General features: G+C 41.7%; 2 protein-coding genes across 4 annotated transcripts; both read right to left on the bottom strand.

Moving 5' to 3' along the window:
* Positions 1-4,417: 4,417 nt before the first annotated feature.
* On the bottom strand, positions 4,418-10,236 carry macc1 (MET transcriptional regulator MACC1). Of its 3 annotated transcripts, none has more exons than XM_056444106.1 (5): positions 10,159-10,236; positions 8,886-9,005; positions 6,783-8,785; positions 5,852-6,001; positions 4,418-5,758 (listed from the first exon to the last, which is right to left on the bottom strand). In XM_056444106.1, the coding sequence occupies exons 2-5, from the start codon at positions 8,998-9,000 to the stop codon at positions 5,555-5,557; spliced, it is 2,472 nt and encodes an 823-aa protein (XP_056300081.1). In that variant the 5' UTR covers positions 9,001-9,005; positions 10,159-10,236; the 3' UTR covers positions 4,418-5,554. The 3 variants fall into 3 exon arrangements, with proteins under 3 accessions (XP_056300081.1, XP_056300080.1, XP_056300079.1); XM_056444105.1 differs by having other exon boundaries at positions 5,852-6,040; XM_056444104.1 differs by lacking the exon at positions 10,159-10,236 and having other exon boundaries at positions 5,852-6,040; positions 8,886-9,015.
* A 7,425-nt stretch (positions 10,237-17,661) lies between these two features.
* Positions 17,662-19,576, bottom strand: sp8b (sp8 transcription factor b). Its single transcript, XM_056444483.1, has 2 exons — positions 19,556-19,576; positions 17,662-19,082 (listed from the first exon to the last, which is right to left on the bottom strand). Exons 1-2 carry the CDS (start codon positions 19,574-19,576, stop codon positions 17,745-17,747), a joined length of 1,359 nt encoding a protein of 452 aa, XP_056300458.1. The 3' UTR covers positions 17,662-17,744.
* Between the last annotated feature and the right edge of the window lie 711 nt (positions 19,577-20,287).

A 20,287-nucleotide genomic window follows, 5' to 3' on the forward strand; every position in this document is an offset into this window, starting at 1 on the left:
TTTCCTGCTCCACTGACGGGGTTAATGCCAGGAAAAACAATAATTGAATCATTCAGTAACAAAGCTCATAATAATGGTGTACAAAGGCTCACTTGATGGTGGAAAAACAAACTGTTCTGCTAAATGCAATTTTACACCGCAAAACATTGAAACAACTGAAGATTATTGTATAAGAATTACATAAATACAGATGTGTTCTCATTGTAAATCAATGACAATGACTTCACTGGAAGCAGCACGGTGGCTTTGTGGTTAGCACTGTCGCCTCACAGCAAGTTCGAATCCCGGTCGTTCCAGGTCCTTTCTGTGAGGAGTTTGCATGTTCTCCTCGTGTCTGCGTGGGTTTCCTCCGGGTACTCCGGTTTCCCCCACCATCATAAAGACATGCACCGCAGCCTCACCCCGGTTCGTATGGATGTGAATGAATGTTGGTGGTGGTCGGAGGGGCCGTAGGCGCTGATTGGCTGCCACGCTTCCGTCAGTCTGCCCCAGGGCAGCTGTGGCTACTGATGTAGCTTACCACCACCGGGATGACTGTGTGTGTATGACTACTGGACTCTGGACTCTGTAAGCGACTTCGGGTATTTAGAGAAGCGCTATATAAAATTGAAGGTTATTATTAAAGGTAAAATTATAATATCACATTTCCACATCATATAATTTGCATGCCCATTGGTGTCAACGTGTAGTGTTTGGCGGCATCTAGTGGTCAGGCTGTAGATTGCAACCAAATGAGAATAGTCCCATATCCCGAGCGGATAGCAGATCTACCGTGGCTGAAGCCGAAGCGTGGATCTTCCTATCTGGAGCCGGTGTTTGTTTCCTCTGCTTTGGGCTACTGTAGAAACGTGTCAGTGCAACACAGCAGACTCCCTTACACTTTGCCCCTTGGGAAGAAGCAAGGCAGCATTTTAGTATCTCCAATTAAGCTTAGGGTATGCGTGTGGTAAATGTTGCGTAACAGTTGCTTTTAGTTTTAGGAGACAAAACCACTTCGTAAGGGTTACAAAAACAACATAATGGTTTGGTATATAGTAAGTAAAGTCAGCTAAGCAGTCACGTGACTGTGTGGCGTGGTGTTGTCAATAACAAAAATCACATTCACCTTTAGTTACACCACTAGGGACACGAACGCTGGTCTCCTGAACTGCTGTCTGTATAGAATCACAAACACATGCTACCTGGAAGGGATCTGATCATACTCAATCTGATCATTTAAACCCCTATGAAGCCCAAAATAGTGTGCTAAATGTAACATTTGACCTTTTGTGATGTCAGGTCAAATTAATCAAATTCATACCAAAAGCAGGCTTCTGTTATTGGATGACAACTTCTTCTTTTTTTGTCCAACATGCTAAATAGCTGGTAATCAGTTGCATTGGTTCCCAACTCAAGTCCAGAGGTCACTCTGAGGGGTCACGAGACAGGGAACATGGTAGCAAATAAGTAAATAGAACCAATTCATCTGGTCTGTCCTCTTGGATTTAAGTGTGACAAATCAATCACCGAGATATGGTATACTGCCATCTAGTGGTAGAAAGGTGAACCCTTTACTCTGCCTCTCATTCAAGAAACAGCAGAATGAGGTGTAAATATAAATATGATAACATTAACAACTCTACATCGACACATTACTTTGATTAATCTATATTATGAACTGTGTTGCATTAAACAATGCAACGATTAAGTGACAAGTTGATTCTTGCTGTGTACATATATTGCATTATAGAACACTGTAGGCTACATACGACTATCTATCTATCACTGGCTTTTATTTTGACTTTCATTTTAAAGGGTACCTGTAGTCAAAAACAACAACGTGCTACATCCATTAGGCGCATCAAATAAATCATATTTTCCCCGCCGCTATTGTCAACAAGTCACGCATAGCCCGAGGCTTTACATTTCTTTGTCAACATTCCGAGTCCGTGAACGCTTCAGGGCGCAGACATCTTGCCAGTTATTTACTCATGTCAAAGGTCACTATGACGTAGAGTCGTTGAAAGGAATTCAGCCAATCCGGAGCCACTTCTACACGCGTTGCTTCTTGGGATAGATCGGTGGCCTCAAGAATTACACAATCTATATCAGGGGTGCTCAATACGTCGATCGCGGCGACCTGCCAGTCGATCGCGGCGTAGTATTGGTAGATCGCATGACATTAAAAAAATTTGGCCCGCCCCCCTGTCACTTTCTCTATAGCGCCACATTACAGCAGCAGCACGTCATTTCTGTCTCTACGTGTTGCGTTAACAGTCCTCTGCCCGCCGTCTCGTGCGCCGCGGAGCTCCCGCACACCGGTTTGCGCGCATCGGGACGGACGGAGCAAAGAAAAGTCACTAGCACCCCCGAACATGTCGGCCGAACATTGCATCAATGAAAGACATCTCCAGCGCTGGCTTATGCGCGATGTAGCTATCAAGCTCACGCTTTTGTGTGAAGCAGATGAGGTCTAATGACACTATATCATCGGACATAAGTTCGTGTTCTTTACAACAAATGCACTCTATGTCTGTTTTTTGTGGCACACATTTCCCACAACTGCACCAAACGTCCGCCGACTTGCGTGCACGGTCCGCACGGTGAAGCATCTGTACCGGCGGTCCTTCGGCATCAACTTCATCAGAATCATCGCTATCGCTGTCACAATTAACTAAATGGGGATAGTCTGCTTTTAATGGTTCATACAAGTATCCAGTTGCTGAATCTGACAATCTTTCATCGTCCATATTTCGCCCGTTTTCTATATTATTATCAAGTTCTCAGCATTTGTTTGCGAGCGCTCGACGTTGTTTACATTGGTTTCTGAACACATCCGCTGTGGTTGGCTGTCGATCTATCAACGATGTGACGTCACACCACCTGCGCCATATTCAAGCACCAGTGCAATGAAGCTTGTCGGAGTTGAGGACTTTGAACAGCCTAAACTACGTATTGTTATTGAATACTGGACCGTCAGTGCATGAATAACCTTTAGAAACACATTATCTTTTGATCTGGCTACACATTCGAGATCACAACAGGTACCCTTTAAGCACTTCCGTTATCTCGTTTTTGGATTCAATTCAGACAGCCAGCAAGATTCATAATAATTAACCGCTGTAAAAGCCCGCCAAAAACAAAAGTGGTCACATTTTATCAGTCACAAAGTTTAACGCTTCGCTGCATCTGAGAAATGGGGACCTGAACAGGCAGTGTCTATTTTGAAATGGGATGCCTCAAAGGTTTTTCATCTGTGTCCCTGATTTTGCTGAAATACAGCAGAAAGCTGCATCCATCAGAACGGGTAGAAAAGCAACCAACGTTTAGATACTTTGGTAATTTATTTTAAGCCTTATTCTGTATAGCTAATTTGTAACTGGATCCTTACGTACACTACACATATATACATATATTTGTTATAATACACCTGTTTGTATCGTTAATAATAGCTAAACATTATAATATTTTACACTGAGCACATAATGGTATAGTCATAAAAAAATTATTTAATATATTCACAGCTATAGCAACAATGTCCAGTATTGATATTTAATCACTCATCTTGCTTCGATAACTGATTGTCAACTAATCTCTCATCAGTGTTTGAGAAACAGTTTCAGGTCGATAAACTGAACTGACCCTTACTCATGTTCGACTCTCACTGAAACAGTGAACCTTTGTCCTTCACTATTACATGATTAAAACTTATACGGTTTTGGAATAGATGTCATTGTCATTATCTAAGTAAAGTGTTCTGTCATGATCAGGAACGTATGCCCTCACATTGAATTACATGGGGCAGTTTCCCTGATATTTCTTTACCTGCTGCCAGAGAAGTGGCATAATTTGGGCTAACAAGAAGGTAATAAAAGGAAGAAGGATGGAAGTTTATCCTAAGTTATTTATTTTAGTAAGAGAAAGCTCAGGAGTAAAATTATTTCTTGTTTTACGTCTCAGTAAACATCAACTCCAGTATTTAATTTCTCCCAGTTTGTCCTTGATGTTCCCACTCTGTTTATTATCAGCCTCTTTAAATAAAATACAATCTGACACCCATTTTCCACTGGGAGATTGAATGAATTCCCTCTGTTTTTTCATTTACCAGGCTGCGTTCAGGGAGCCAACGTAAAGTCAGTTCAGTGCTGGGTGCTCACTGTTTGATGGAGAACCAGCACTCAGTGCTCTGGGCTGAAACTAGCTTAAACAAACAGAGGCAGGAAAAGCAAACAATCTGAGAAAATCAGTCGAAAACACTTAAGGGAAAAGTCATTTGTTTCTAAGGCGTGATTTAACACGACTCAACAGGAAAAAAGACAAATGTCACATAAGTTGTTATGTGTTGAAATATGATTTGAATAAGAAGTATGTCGTTTTGTAGCTTCCTGCCATTTGAGCTTTTAGTTGAACCTCTGCATGAATTAGAAAACAGATCAGACCATTTACTCCAGTTAATGTTTATTCATACCTCATGCAACACATCTTCATTTCAGTATCAAAGATATTAATCGTTGTTTAACATTTCCGGGACTGAAGACACTGCGTACTGTACAGTACATGGCACCAGTCAACAGTGAGGTTTCCATTTGGCAACGAAAACATGATCATACAAACACAATGTTTACAATGTCTATCTTATGAAATGATCTGCTTTATACATATCTAAAACATTTCATTACAGTATAAAAATAACATACTCCTATTCAGAAACTAAAGTTTATGACACTTGTAAAGTAGCATCGATTGTGTGTTTACTGGCATCAGGAAAATGTCACTTTGGTATTTTTATATATATATATGTATATAAATATTTATGACATATATATATATATATATATATATTGATATATTGAGATTGTTAGTTTTCATCAGTGTTCACATTATTATTATTATTATTATTATTATTATTATTAACTACCTTCAGTGTTTTACAGAAAACTTAAAAATCCCATTGATACAAACTTTCACAGGATCCATACAGGTGATGTGGATCATAATACTGTGGATCCTTACAAAACAAACTAATTACAGTCAGTAAGTTAAGTACTAGAAGAAATCTAATTAGATTCATAAATAATAATGTACCTGGTCTTTAGGTAATGCACATTTGCAGATGGGGTAATATTAGCCTATTATTAACAGGAAAAAGAATAACAGATACAAGCACCCGTTGAGATTTTTGATACCCAGGACAATTGATGTCGGTTGGGAACTACACATCTCATAAACATTCAACAGAAAATGACCGTTCCAAAATTAACTTTCACATTATGGTTTCACCACATTTGTGTACGGAGAGACATCGAGAACAAACTACACCTCATGTTCTTCTCTTTGTAAGATGAAAGGACATTCCTTCTCTGCTCCAAAAAAATCTGAACACATTTCACATTCACCAAGTAAGATCCAAACAACAATTTAAATTAAGGAGCTTCTAATGCTTTGTGTAAAAATTACAAAAAAAGAGCAAAGTAACATACAAAAACAAACAATATCAAAGCCTTATTACTGTGTAACAAACCTCTTTGTTTTTCCTAAGTGCGTGGAAGTTGCCGTCATCACTAGAGTGTAAAGTTTAGGAATTTGGGTATGCCGAGGCTCGAAAGATATCCAGACAGTTGGCTGTGATGAGGGCCCCAGTCAACTGTCTCCACTGTCTGGTGGCAGGGTTCTTCATTTTGTCCAGGACCAGGTGCAGATCCTGGATCATGTCCCTGTAGCTGTCTCCGTACCGCAGACACCAGGAGTACAGGAAGTCATAGGCGGGCTTCCACATTGACTTCAACAGAAAATACAGGAATCATCATTCATCACATTCCCTGCAGAAATGCCATGAAATCAGTGTGTTCTCAGTGTGTGCTGTGAAACTGACCTGCGCTCCGACGTCCCTGCTCTTGCCTCGGTGCGGCGCCTCATAGTCCGCTATCTGAGCACTGGACAGTTTGCCCATCTTCTCAGCAAGCTCCCGCCATCGAGCTCCCAGCTCCACGGCGGTGGACAAAATCACTGTGTTCTGAATCAGCTGGGCCACAAGAGTCACAGAGTTCATCTTCAACAGAGCCTGTGGTGACAGACGCAGAGATACACTGTCACGAAAACCATGGGAAGCACATGGGAGCACACGGGCTGTGGAACCGCTATAGCATGAGTGGTAGGTTGTGTGCATGTTTATTTATTTTTTCCAATTTGCAGTGTTTTCACAAGATTTGTTATTCGTCTTGTATGTAGTGCACACAAACATTGAAATATTTAGGACAAATATACACTACCGTTCAAAAGTTTGGGGTCACGAAGAAATGTTCTTATTTGTCAAAGTAAAGCACTATTTTATCCAATGAAGATAACATTAAATTAATCAGAAATACACTCTATACATTGTTAATGTGGTAAATGACTATTCTAGGTGGAAATGTCTTGTTTTGAATGAAATATCTACATAGGTGTGTGGAGGCCTGTCTCCAGTGTTCTTATGGTACATTGTGTTATCGCCTTAGAAGACTAACGGAGGGTTAGAAAACCCTTGAAAACCCTTTTAAAGTTAGCACAGCTGAAAACAGTTATGCTGGTTAGAGAAGCTATAAAACTAGCCTTCCTTTGAGCTTGACGTTTGAAGAACAAAATTAATATTTCAAATAAAAATCATTATTTCTAACCTTGTCAATGTCTTGACTATATTTTCTATTCATTTTGCAAATCACTTGATAAATAAAAGTGTGAGTTTTCATGTTAAACACGAAATTGTCTGGGTGGGTGACCCCAAACTTTTGAACGGTAGTGTACATATATTGTTTCCCTATACTTACCACCATGAGCTCGTGCAGAAACTTCTTCTTGCTCCTCTCAGCGTGGCAGTCTTCCTTCAGCTTTTCCAGCACGCAGGCCACTTTTTCCGCCTGAGTTTCAGCCTGCGTCCGCGTGATCGTGTCCAGCGTCATCTTGCCGTACCCTAAAGCGTCCGCCAAACCTCGCCAGCTGGTGATGTGTTCAGTGACCAGAGTCTGGATGGCGGAATACATGTAAGTAAGCTTCTTGAAGGGCAGCGTTATGTGGTCCAAGAGGACCTCGGTGCTGATTTGAATGCCGGTGAAGTCAATCACTTGGTCTGTGCTGATGAGCTTGACGTTCTTGCAGTGAACCAAACCCGTCCTGCCTCGGAGGAATCCGATATACCACTCCTTTACTTTAGAGTTACCCACTGACCTGACGGTCTCTCTGGATAGGAGAGCTACAGTGTCCCCCTTAAAATACTCCAGAAGGTAGTCTACACGTGGCTGACGGAGGACTGACTTTAAGGCTACAGCGTAGCACTGCAGTTTCACAGGTCTGTCTGTAAATTTGGGGAAATCCGGAACACTTTCTTCAGGGATAGGTGAGCTTCTTGCCATTTCTATCGGCCTCGGCACTCGCTTCTCTGATCTGATGGGTGCGGCGGGAGGGGAAGGCACCTGGAAATGGCCAACAATTACAGATTTTGAGTCCTTCACCTGTACATCTAATGTAAAAGGAGTCATTTCTGTATTCCTAGCACAAGATATCGCAACTGGCAGATGAAAAACTGTCCCTAATTTGAGCCGACTTTGTCCCACTTCTTTCCGTTCGTCCTCAGGTTTTATTTTAAACATCGAGCCTGTGAGGCTCATGACGACATGCAGGTTGTTCAGTTGGTCTGGTTGAAACCTGTGTTTTCCCCAAACCTGCAGCACAAGTGGAGGTGTATTTTTGTATCCCCTGCAGATGTCTGAAAACGGCAGCCTCGGCGGAACGTCCTCGTGACCACAGACTACTATCACGACCTTGAATGATGGATGGATATACCTGGGGCCATAAACCGCTACCGTGATTTGGCGATCAAGGTAATCCCACACTGATGTAGCAGGAGACTGGATTACAGAGGCCTCCGCGACTGCAATTACGTAGAAATGTGTCTTAAGGTCCTGCAGCTTCATTTGCATCTTGTTCTTGTTAATGTAACAGTCGTTCACTTTAGTATACGGTCCCTCTCTTTTGTTGGACATCAGGCCGACCACAGTCGTCATCACCTGACTCAGTGGGTCGCTCTTTACCTCTCCGGCCAGCTTCATCTCCAGAGAAACGCACTCCTTTATGTTGATGTTGCTGAGGACCACCTCGAGAAGCGGACTCATGGTTGTCATGTAGTTGTTATTGAGTCCAGGGGGAGGGTCTAGCATTGCTTTCAGTGTAACCTCCTGGACTTCTCCTGGAGGAACGTGGCCTTCTGGGATATGGATGATATTTTCCGAGGACGGCAACCGCACTGAGCCTCCAGTGTGGCCGATCTTGCAGATGACCTGAAAATCAGTGGCCTGTGTCTGAGCCCACCCCAGACTCTGGCTCATCAGATTTAAGTCCAGACACGAGCGGGTTAGCTGCCTGTGGCTCAGCCAGGCCATCTTGTAGGCCTCTCTGTCGTTCTTAAGCCATTCAAAATCTGGGTTGAGCACCGGCCCAGGCGGTTTGAAGCTGCTCTCCTGTTTTGGCACTTTTCTCTCCAGATCATCCAGAATGTCAGAGGCACTTCTGCATCTGTCGATGGCATTGTGCTTGTTCTCCAAGTAGTTCCCCACGTTGCCTTCATCCGAAGATGTGCTAATGACGTCATCGTTATTGGGATTTTTATTATTTTGTTTCACATTGGAAATGTGTCTGTCTGTGCTGCTGTGTACAATGTCGTCTAAGAAAGGATTTGATCCAGACAGTTTGTCCCAAAAGGGATTTTTCGACTGAGATGAACGTGTGTCTTCTGGTTGGGAAAGTGGCCATTCAGAGTATTGTGTCCCAAACACACCTGTGAAAGTATTAGGACTTTTGTTAGGACGTTGATTGACATTATCTTAAGGTTTTCAAACTCAGAGCACAGGCGGCCTCTGCTTCAAAGGAAACTTTACCATCTCGGTTGCCACTGGTTGAGACGGTGTCATCCAGATCAATCAGTGTCCCTTCAGATCTACTCCGCATGAGACTCCCAACACGACGGAAGGACCTTACTCTTCCAGCTGCCATATCATCTGCAAACATAACAAACTCTGTTGTTTTAATTTATAAATGAACCTGCAGCTTTTACTACTCAACCACTTACCGTTATTTCTTACAGACATATTCAGGGATTCTGAAGTAGGACACAATTAAATAGCCAATATACTGGTATACTGATATTTCTTCTACACTAACTTGTGCCTACATATATGGACAATTTGGATTTACGAACAAACATTAAGCTGCCATTGGTTTACAAAACATAAAAGGAGACAAATGAGTAATGGGGCAGCATGTGAACAGAAATTATAAATATATATAGATATGTATATATATATATTTATATGTCTTTTAAATAACAGTAATCTTTAGTCACGGGCCCAAACATAAGCAGACATATATTTTGAGGTTATGTGACACACGACAACAACAACCGTCACCTACACAAGTCATTGTTCTGTCTATGTTCGGCAGAGTGAGCCTCGGGCTCTTTGTAATCTGTTACAGGAAAACTGTTCCAGGCATGGCATAAAGCCTCAACTCTCAGCCTGTCACTATTTGTGTAAAAGGACACAACCCATTCATGACTTGTCACAGTGAGTCAATCATTAATAATGTGGTTTCTTACACCAGTGCACAAGAACAGGTTGGTCTTGTCAAGCCTATGACACAGTAGGCTAGTAAGTTCTCAGCGCACCTCTGTACTACTGACAGAACTCATGTAGATTCTGATTAAATAATACATGGCAGGTTTATTTACGATGCAGTACTGTGCTGAATGTTACTGTACTCTATCCCTAAATAATACATGCTCTATTCTGTTTATAAACGTGAACATGTTTACCATTTGGATTTTTCTTTTGTTTAATCAGATAGTATATTCTCAAACAAAAGTGACATTCTTTAATAGTCGCGACTCAGACATTAAAGCTCCAGCTTCACGAGCCGCAGCTGCAACAGTCTCACTGACATGTAGCCTGACAGCGGCAGCAGGTGTGTGTGTATATTTATATTTATATATGTAAATGTGTGTGAGTGTGTGTGAGTGTGTGTGTAGCTTTATAGCTACTCAGTAGTTACACATTACCAAGTCTATCCCATACGAGCCGCTTCCCACTGTGCAGATGAGAGAATAAAACCCATCAAATGCGACACGAGACACAACAAAACAAAGTTTGATCTCACCGTCGGCATGAGATGGCTGGAGTTTCGCTGCGGAGCGTTTTTCTCAGGGGTATCTACGAGGTTCACCTCCTCACGTTGCGGCTCTTTACTCTGTTTGCTCTCCGCCACAGAGCATTTCGGGACTGAGAGTTTTAGAATAGCACAGGAACTCCGGCGGAGGAGTGGCCTTTCACGGTGTGGGACTACATTACCCGAAATGCACCTGACTGTTTACGCACGAGACTTGCAACACCTGAAACTGAGCGATACCTGAGTGGTTTCGACAGTCAGAGTTCAGTGACAAGCATCCGGACGAGGCCGCGAAACAAAGCTCGCGCAGCATGGAGGTTACTTCCTCGACGAGGAGACACAATAAACACGACCAAGTAAACCTTTAGCATTAGGTATCAGTCAAATATGTTTACGCGCATACAGGGAAGTCCTCACGTGTGTGCTGGGGCATTCTTCTGAGACTCTTTCTAGAAGCCGAGTTAGTGTTATTGATTTTCCTCTGTGTTACAAGTCCTGTGGCGTTGAGGTACTGTAGATTAAAGTTAATCTCTTCAAATCGTGTTATCTCACTGGACAGGTACTGTGAGGAATGCCTGAATAGATCACTGGACATATACACCAAGCGGTGCGTGGCCAGGGCCAAACGGATGATGAAAGACAATAACCACCCCGGCCACAAACTGTTCACCCTTCTACCGTCAGGCAGGCGATACCGCAGTATCAAGTGCCGCACAAACAGATTGAGGGGACAGCTTCTTCAGTCAGGCCATCAGGCTGCTGAACAAGGACTGAGACCCTCATTAACACTATACACCAGAACATATTCTGTGAATATCTATGGCCATGGTGTATATTTTCTTACATGGTTTTATATATATATATATTGTATATATATATTGTATGTATATACATATATATATATATATTGTCTCAAAAAAGTGTATATTTTATTACATTGTTTTATATATATATATTGTCATGATGTATATTCTATTACATTGTTTTATATATATATTGTTAATACTTTCTTCTTTTTTGTGTGTGGATATTGTATAGTTTATTCTCATTCTTATTCTTTTTTTAGTCTGCTACTGCTGTCGGGTGTTTTGCACATAAGAATTTCACAAACCGATTATACTTGTATAAAAGGGGATGTGACAATAAAAACTTGAAACTTGAAACTTGATGTGAGACTGTTGTAGCATTTATAATCGTCATAGAAATAATCCAACAGGAAACCACTATTTAGAAGACTTATCACCGTGATGATGCATGCCAAAGTGTATGAAAAGTAATTACTTTTCATACCCCTTTGGGAGAAATGTACTGTTTGTTTTGCAACTCTTATCTTGAGTCTTCACTGATGAATACCCTTAAGTTCAAATGTTGTGGTCTTTGGATGTAGGCCCTGGCATCCAAATTCACAAGGAATGAAACTGAACACTCTTGAGTAGATTATGAATTTTCATGGAGAAAATGTGGTTGCTGGCTGCTGCAGACTGGACTCCAGCATGACAGATACATAGTCTACATATCAATATTGTTCTGGCATACTAAATAATGGAAGGGATATTGGAACGCATAGTGACCGTTAAGTATTTGAAACAACAGACGGATGTCTGAGCAAATTCTGCTCCTTATAGGTGTTGAAAAAATATGAAATAATGCTGATGCATGATACATTTTTCTTTTTTTTAAATTTATTTTTACTTTCAACACATTTGAAAAAGGTGTAAATAATAGAAATGAGTGATGGCTGAATTCTATTTACTTGAGTTATTGTGCATATAACTGTCACTGTCGTGGTTAGACATCTGCTGTGGGGACCGTTACCACTATGAGGTGCTTATTATTGACATCATTTTCTGTCTATGTTTTGTTCATTGGCCGGCCCATGCTTGAAAATGACATTGAAACTTGCATTGAAAAAATCTTGATTTAAACTCATAATTTTGTGTTTAAAGTACACATCATTTGATTGGAGTATGTACATTCTTATGTATGATGTTTTTAATACTTTAACAACGAGCTCTAAGAATGTGTGGATACACTTTTAATCTACCCTCACTGATAACTAATTAAATTAGATTATTTTTAGAAAATATAATTTGTAGTATTTGTTTTGGAAAAGAAGGATGATTCTATTCTATAAAAAATGCACACACCGGTAGAATGACACACTTTGTAGTTCAACACTGGCACTTCTGGTACTTCAGAATAAAGCTCTCAATAAAGTCTGCTCACAGATTTATTTGAATGAGTTACATGTAGGTAACGTTTATTTGATGTTGATGATTATCATGAAATAAATTATCCAACGTAATGTGCAATCCCAAATTGAACCCCCTGGATAATTTAATGTGTGTCCAAACTGAATTTAAGGCTCACATTTTGGAAACGGTGAAGCTGACATGTTTTTGCCACTTGGTGGAGCTCCTTCCCCATCATTCCCTTATTAGACTTTTAGGTGTTTTGTTCTTCTAAAACTAGAGTCTTATCTGCTTGTTATACATTTTCACTCATCCAACAAGTCAGGATCTGTCTGCTAACTCCAAATTAGAAGAAGGGATTGAGAAAAATGGTGTTCTAATCATAACTGGTTATTTTTTTTAAAGGCCTATATATAGCAGTGTAACACGTGTTCGGATATATGTGTCCATAATGGTTTCCCAGAGTCCAAGTTGACGTCTTAAATTGTTCTTTTTATGTCCTATAAGCCCAAAGTTACTGTAATGTAAGACCAGAAAAGAATAAGCATCAAATCCTTTAGTTTGAACAGATGGAGCCATCAAGTGTTTTGCATGTTTGAGTTGCTTTTGAGAAAATCAAGTTGATTAATCGATTATCAAAGTAATTGCAAAAGGATTTACTTTTGTTCGACTAATCGTTGCAGACCTCATCGTAATACTGACGTTACCGATGTCTATCCAGCACTTTCACAGTGAGAGGAAAGCTTTGCACACGCCTGTCTGTGAAGGCTCAAACACGTTTTAAACAAAGCCAATGAAACAGAATAAACAGTGAAAGAGTTCATCGTGTTCACCAAGATCTCAGACTGCAACAAGGGGCCGCCTGTCACTTTGTTCCCACGAGCTTTATAAAAACCAGATGGTTTCATGGGGAATTATGGCTACATTTAATGTGACCGTGTCTTTAAACCTCCTGCGTCTCTGTTTATGTGAGTGTCAGAAGACCCAAAGACTTTGAGGTACTTCACCTTCATATCGAAGGAGAAAACACACGTCTTTGTCTCTATTTCATCGACGGTCTTTGAGTTCCCTGAAACATTCGTTTTTTGGTAGAAAAGTATAATTCACTTAGATCCTGTGGTGATATCTATTTTAACCACACTGATGTGATTGGACTCAGGAACAGCGCTGGCTCAGTCTGCCGGTATTCCACTCAGCGACCAGACAGGTGAAACACCACCTGTGATGTAAATTAATATAAATGGCCGAAAGCATTGTATAAAGGCACCGCTGTCAGCTGCAGCAATTACTGTTAATTATTTTTGACTCACCTCTTAGCCTAGTCAAATTGCCTTTCCCAGGAGATTGGTTGGTGTGATGACAATGACAGTGTGGTTAGTGATTTTAACCACACAATTGGCCACAGACGCATCATCGATGAGAGGTGTTACCACAACACTGATTTGCTGGCCGAGCTAGAAAACCCGATATGTGTCATCATGCCAATGGGAGCTTAAAACAAGTGTGGGATAAGGTCATTTCCTTTGGTGTTTTCTGACGGGCGCTGTGTGCGCTGACCAAACCTGTTATTGTGCCCTTCATCTATAGTTGGCAGCTCTCGCTCTTCATCGGGGCATGTGTGCCCCCCCCCCCCCCCCTCTCCGAGGCCAACTCCACTCAAATGTGGCAGGGCACCTTGTCGGGGGACCAGGTGATGCCACAACAGTCTACAAAGGTGATAATAACATGGTGACACATTGCACTCTGGGACATTAAGCCACAATTACTCTGATCATACATTTAATGATTACTTTTTGACTCTTTATATTGTTGTCATCTGTTGAGATTACGTCCAGGCTGTTGTTATTGAAAAGTGTGTTTTCTGTTCAAGGCCACATATTTAAAACTACCCACTTTGTCAGTGGAAAAATGTCTTTCCTTCAATTTAAAAGTGTTTTCTTTCAGACTCTATCTTAAAGAGTACATAATTAAATAAACAAAAAACCTAATATGTACAACTTGAATTAACATAACTGAGTATTAATGTTCTCCACATGGTAATTGTTGTGTGAACACATTTACTGCCTTGAGTAGTGAACAGTAATTAATGTAATCTGTATTTAATTATCATTTTGTGAATATTAGAAGTAATCCAAGGGGTTTAGTTTAGTGGGCTGCCGGCCGAACCCATAACCCGAATCCATAACCCGGAGTGAATCAGTGACCCACCAGAGGCTGGTTCTCCTCAGTTAAAGCACATCTGCACCACTTTTTCAGTTTCTTGGTTCTCTCTGAACTTTCCTTTTGACTTTTGACATTATGTTTGACTGCACCATCGCAAAAAAGTGTGATCAGAGTAGAGGAGGCAAGGGAAGAGGATACAAAGATGGAACCAGCTGCATTTTCATTGTGTGTCTGTATGTGTGTGCTTACACACATGTGTCCGATTGTCTGTGTGTGTGTGTGTGTGTGTGTGTGTATGTGTGCACTTGTACATGGAAGCATTGGTAAGAAGGTACAATTGAACATCTCTTGCACTGGTGAAGCATAATGAGACTTATTGTATAGCAACCCTGTGACGTCATGTCTTTCATTTTAAACATCTTGAAAGGCTTCTCAGAGACACTTTTCTAATGAGTTTATATCCCCAGATGGAGAGGAATCAGTTCACCCACTCAATTGTTGTCTCCAATCTCTTTTTTATATTTATCCTGTTATTTGTAAATTCCATATATGTACAACGAGAGTGTAGTGAAACTGGAGTCAAATTCCACATATGTGCACACATACATGTCCAATAAAGCTGGTCTGTTCTGATCTAATTCACACGTCTCTTATGTGGAGAAATAAATTCACTATCCAAAATGTTCAATTGAATTATTTAAAATAAAGCTTTTAGTCTCAGATTACTGTGCACACGGTTACAATCGTAACGCTGGTGTGGTGCAGGAACACGGGAGAGAGATATTGTTTGAATAAGAACTACACACTCCTTTCCCCTGTGGGTCAGGGCTGGACCATACCGGCTGTCGGCTGAACAGTGAGGCTCTAGATGGCGGTACAGAGCTGTGCAGAGAAAACTGTCTCAGAAGTTTGAAAGATACTCCTTTAGTTAAACTCTTCAACGATAAACCCTAAAACGGAAAACACAATAGATTACTTCGAAAAAGATAGAATAATTAGACTGGCTGGTATGTCCATGCTTATCATTTCTGTAACACGGGTTAAGGGATGATCTGAACGTCAGTGCGCACACTGACACGTGGTTTATCCTGCTTCAAAACACCAGACACGATTAAAACAAGAGTTATTAAATAGTAAACAATGGGGTTACCTCGACCATCACTTGAAACCGGCTGAAAATACAAATTACAAACTGCTTCCTTAATTGGAAAAACGGCGTGTGGCTTCAGTGTTTAAATATACATTTGTACAGACATAACAGACCTAAATAGCGAAGAAAGATGAATATAATTGTTTATACATTAACTTAGTTACTTTATAAAAGTATGTTCTGATAATTTTTAATTGTAGTTATTGGCAACTGATTTACTCAATTTGAGATTAAGGCCAACCTTAAAACAAGACTGCTCGCCATAGAATTAACTTTTCTTAAATGGCATTACACTATTTAAATATGTGCAGACTGTCCGTAATGTAAATATTATTCGGTAAATTCTAAGCTTTATACGGCGCTTTTATCAAAACAATTTCGAATCAATAAAAGGTGCGTGTTTTGGAGGAATGTCTCTTGACCAAGAAAGTTGGATTTACAAAGTGAAGAAAAGCTTGTAGATAAATATTTTTGAATTTTAAAAAATAGAAGAAGAAACCAGAGTGTATGCTATACCTTTTGGGATGATAGTTTTATGATGAATATGAGGTGGGTCAACATGATTCGGCGTTTTTTTTACCTGTTTTTACTTCCAGTTTTATTTTCCAGTTAAATTTTTTTTGGGAATTGTGCCGTAAATGCCTGTAGCATATTAATTTTAATTCGTAAAACACTGACTTTGTATTTGTTTAAAGTATTAAATTGTTCAATTGTATTATGGAAAGGTAAATTAATTTCTGGTTGAGGCCTCGACAGTGCTGCAGGCCTATTTCCCACCCTGGCCAGAGAGACCTGTAAAAACCACCAGCTGTACACGAAGGTCATAAAACGCAACATTGGTGTTTAATTTAAATTACATCACGGTATATTGTAAAACAATACATTCTGTCCAATACAATTATGTTTAATCTTCCTGGTGTGCTATACATTTTTTTTAGTATGGACCCAACACTCAGACAAACGGAGTCGATCCACTGCTTCTGAATTCATACTGACTTTATTGAGTGGCTTACATACAAAGCCATTCTCAGAGGAAAAAAAAAAAATATCATTGTAAAATTAAAATCACTTTACAACATGCTTACTTAAATTAAATGAGTGGGTAAACAGTAAATGATTTTAAAACCTCACAAATAAATTCAAAGTGCGCCTAATGATAGATCCCTAAATACAGGAAAACTCGTGGTAAAATATAACTCCCCACAATACATTTCAGATCATGTCAAAGAAAAATCCAAGTACATTTCCGTATATTTTCAAATATTTACTAGAGTCCATATACAACTAGAAATAACTATACAGAATCGTCTCCTGGACAAATACATTACTCACCTTTACATTGGGCTGTAATTATTCTAAACTACATTTCTCATTATGTACAACACATTTTGCAGCGAAGTGTAAGCAACCTCAACTGGCCTACTTCAAACTTGACGCACAGGCTGTTGAATAGCAATATGTGATATAAACCTACAACTATCCTCCATTATCAAACGCTTGATAGGATCGGACAGATGGAACGAAGCTATCCCATCCCGTACCGTATACCACACTCTACAGGTATTGGTTCCTACCGAGCAGTCCATCCACAGGGACACACATTAACAATTTATTCTGCTCGATAATAAAGTGCCAGAGTTTGGTTTTGAACAAAATGTATGACAGTAGGAGCACAATTTTGCAGGCCCACATTTTTCACATCAGCGTTGATATAATTTGCTTCTCGTATGCTGAGAAATAAAACATCAAGGTAGAAGAATTCAGGATCGGATGAAAAAGAAAGTTCCCGTTGTGCCCTGTTCCAGTGTGCCCACAATAAACTCGATGACACTGTCACACCGCAGAAGGAGGCTATAAATGAGAAGGTTCTGATGGCACAGCTATGTAAGTAATTAGTAGTCTTAAACACTTGGAAAAAGTCAAAGAAACGTGTAGCCTATTTTCTCATCAAATGACAACATTCATCGTGAAGCATTACGCACACGCCAAAGTATGTCCACTTCCGTGTCCGCTGGGACAACTCCATCACAGCACCTTGTTGTTGTACAGTTTTTACTTCACTGAGGGGAGTCTTAGAGGCCGTTCATGCCTCCTCCATGGGTCGACTCCGGTTGGTGCAACAGGTCAGGGGAATGGCACGGAGGGCTTCCCGGCGCGCTGTGCTCGCTGTCGGTATCACTACCCCTCTTACCTCCACTGCCCCCGGAGCCAGATCCCGCAGATCCTCCGGCGCTGTGAGTTTTTACATGTTTACTCAGGTGATCGCTGCGCATAAATCTCTTGTTGCACACCGGACAGGCGAATCTTTTCTCCCCAGTGTGTGTGCGTAAATGTCGCTGGAGCTCGTCGGAGCGCGTGAACCTCTTACCGCAAAAGAGCCAATTGCACACAAACGGCCTCTCGCCGGTGTGCCACCGCAAATGCGCTTTGAGGTGCGACGTTTTCCCGTAAACCTTCCCACAGCCGGGGATGTGACAGCTGTGGAGACCCTTTCTCCGGAGGCTGGCGCCAGCCGGTCCCAGTCTCTCCGCCTCCTGGCAGTTTGGACAGTCGCAGGTGGCTCTGCCTGAGTACCGCCGGGCAGATGACCTCGGAGACCCCGCTAAAGATGCAGGTGGACCCCCGGAGAGCATAGTGCCCCCCGCCCCGCCTAATGGAGAGGGGCTTGTGTCCGGATAAGAGGATAACACCGGCTTGAAACCGTCCATCAGGTGTTGGCTGGTTGTCAACAGGTGTGGAGAGGGACTTGTACTGAAAGCAGAGTGACTTAAAGTCGAGTAATCAGAATTATATCCGCCCAGAGGAGAGTGCAAGGAGCTCTGGAGTCCACCGGAATGCAAGGACGTTTGTAGTGCTGCTCCATTAGGGTTCTGAACGTCAATCCATCCCGCGCCCACATCCCACCACGCAGAGGCTCCGCTGGTTCCAACCTCTCCTGTGGGGATACCGGGATGAGAAGATTTGAACCACGACTCGTAGGGATGTGCAACGCTCATCCTTGGATAGATGCCTTGCAAACTGTCCACGGCGGTGTGCACTTTGGAGATGAAAACCGGCTGGTGGCTGGGTTCTTGAGAGCTGCCCGAAACGGACGCTTGGAAAACAGAATAATCGTTTCCAAAGTGTGAACCGGACGAGGCACCAGACGTGAGGGAAAAAGCACTGGATCCGGTGGAGGTGTTGGTGCTGAAAGAGTCCGAGATGCCGGATCCATTGCGGGACACCCCGAAGCCGGACAGGCCGGATCCGAGGCTGCAGCTGCTCGCGGCGGCTCGTTTCCACGGGTGGAAGCCTTTTCCAAATGAGGCGGAATTATCCGAAATTGTTGACGGTGAAGGGCTCGGACTCCCTATTTTATTACATGTTGCAGCTAACATGGCTAAAGGAGTCGATCCTAATCTCGGCTCCTCCTGAAAGAACAAGAAAAGCTGTGAGTGACTGGTCAGTCTGACAAGTTGAACTGGTTCATTATACAGACATGTCTAAGCGCTATTTCAGCTCCAAATAGAAGTTAGCGGACAGTTTGAGCACATGGTCGAATAAAACCGTTGCTTATAATATTTGTTTGGAAATAAATCAACACAGCAGAGTTGCGTTTCATCAGTTCCTACCTGGACGAACAGAAAGTAGACAACTGAAACGCGACACACAGCGCTTACAAATGCATGCCAGCCCGGACAGCAGGGTAACGCGCGTGTTTTGAGCACCAGGTCAAGCGGCTATCTGTTCTACTGAGCCTCAGCTTTCTCACACGAGGCGCTCGCTGAAAGTAAAACCGACGCACTGCCTTTGCAGCGACTTCGCGGCCGCTGTAAATTTAATCCCCCTCCGCCGGACAATGACAAGAACTAATTAAACCAGTAAGAAAGTCCTTTCGACTCACCCCTAGAAGTGAAGTTGCCATCACACAAAAACACTGCCCTCCTCCGAGGATCTTTTTATATTTATGAATCAGAGCACTGTTTTTTTAGAGGTGTGCAATACAATGATGTGTTCCGCCCATTCTTCCACAATTGTAGGCTCCTCTCCAGCTTTGAAGTGCCGCTGTGACACGGGCGACCAATCAGCGGCTGCGTCCCGCTGCACTGCCACATACTACCGTGAGGTCATCAATAGAGCGCCTCAGACAGCTCTCCACCCTCCTCCACCCCCCACCGCCCCCTCCATAATAAAAGACAGCGGAAGGAAGGTAAAGTTAAATGAGAGTGAATTAGGAAGGGGGAATTAGGGGGCCACTTATTGAAATTTTACAGAACATCACGTTCCATACATTTAAAGAAAACAGGGGGATGAGCGTGATTGGGGATGTAGCTGGCGGTAAATGAAAATGTTGGTAAAGTATGTCGACGCCACCAAAAAAAGAAGCTTAATATCCATGCGCAATATAACTACAAACTTGTTTTAAGTTAATTTTCCATTTTAAAATCCAGCTGCTCTTCGGTGTCCCGACTGTGAGCCACTTAGATCTTCTAAACTCAAACAGTTTAATGTAAACTCATTTCCCCAGGTATAAAAATGTATGAAACTTTAAGTGGGTCAACTGCACTTCATCCTGTGCATCACTTTATCCTTTTAAACTGCACAGGTGTTTTTTTATATGTTAGAATGCTTCCTC

This window comes from Pseudoliparis swirei, chromosome 22 (assembly GCF_029220125.1).
Source record: "Pseudoliparis swirei isolate HS2019 ecotype Mariana Trench chromosome 22, NWPU_hadal_v1, whole genome shotgun sequence".
Lineage (NCBI taxonomy): Eukaryota > Metazoa > Chordata > Actinopteri > Perciformes > Liparidae > Pseudoliparis > Pseudoliparis swirei.

What these genes read in the sequence shown, in the direction of transcription:
- macc1 (XM_056444104.1), bottom strand. Translation starts at nt 9,015, where the DNA reads ATGTTTGCAGATGATATGGCAGCTGGAAGAGTAAGGTCCTTCCGTCGT. An exon ending in TTCTGCACGAGCTCATGGTG is followed by an intron (nt 6,041 to 6,782) that starts GTAAGTATAGGG and finishes CTGTCACCACAG; the next exon opens with GCTCTGTTGAAGATGAACTC. An exon ending in GCAGGGACGTCGGAGCGCAG is followed by an intron (nt 5,759 to 5,851) that starts GTCAGTTTCACA and finishes TTTCTGTTGAAG; the next exon opens with TCAATGTGGAAGCCCGCCTA.
- sp8b (XM_056444483.1), bottom strand. Translation starts at nt 19,576, where the DNA reads ATGGCAACTTCACTTCTAGGG. An exon ending in TGGCAACTTCACTTCTAGGG is followed by an intron (nt 19,083 to 19,555) that starts GTGAGTCGAAAG and finishes TTGTTCTTTCAG; the next exon opens with GAGGAGCCGAGATTAGGATC.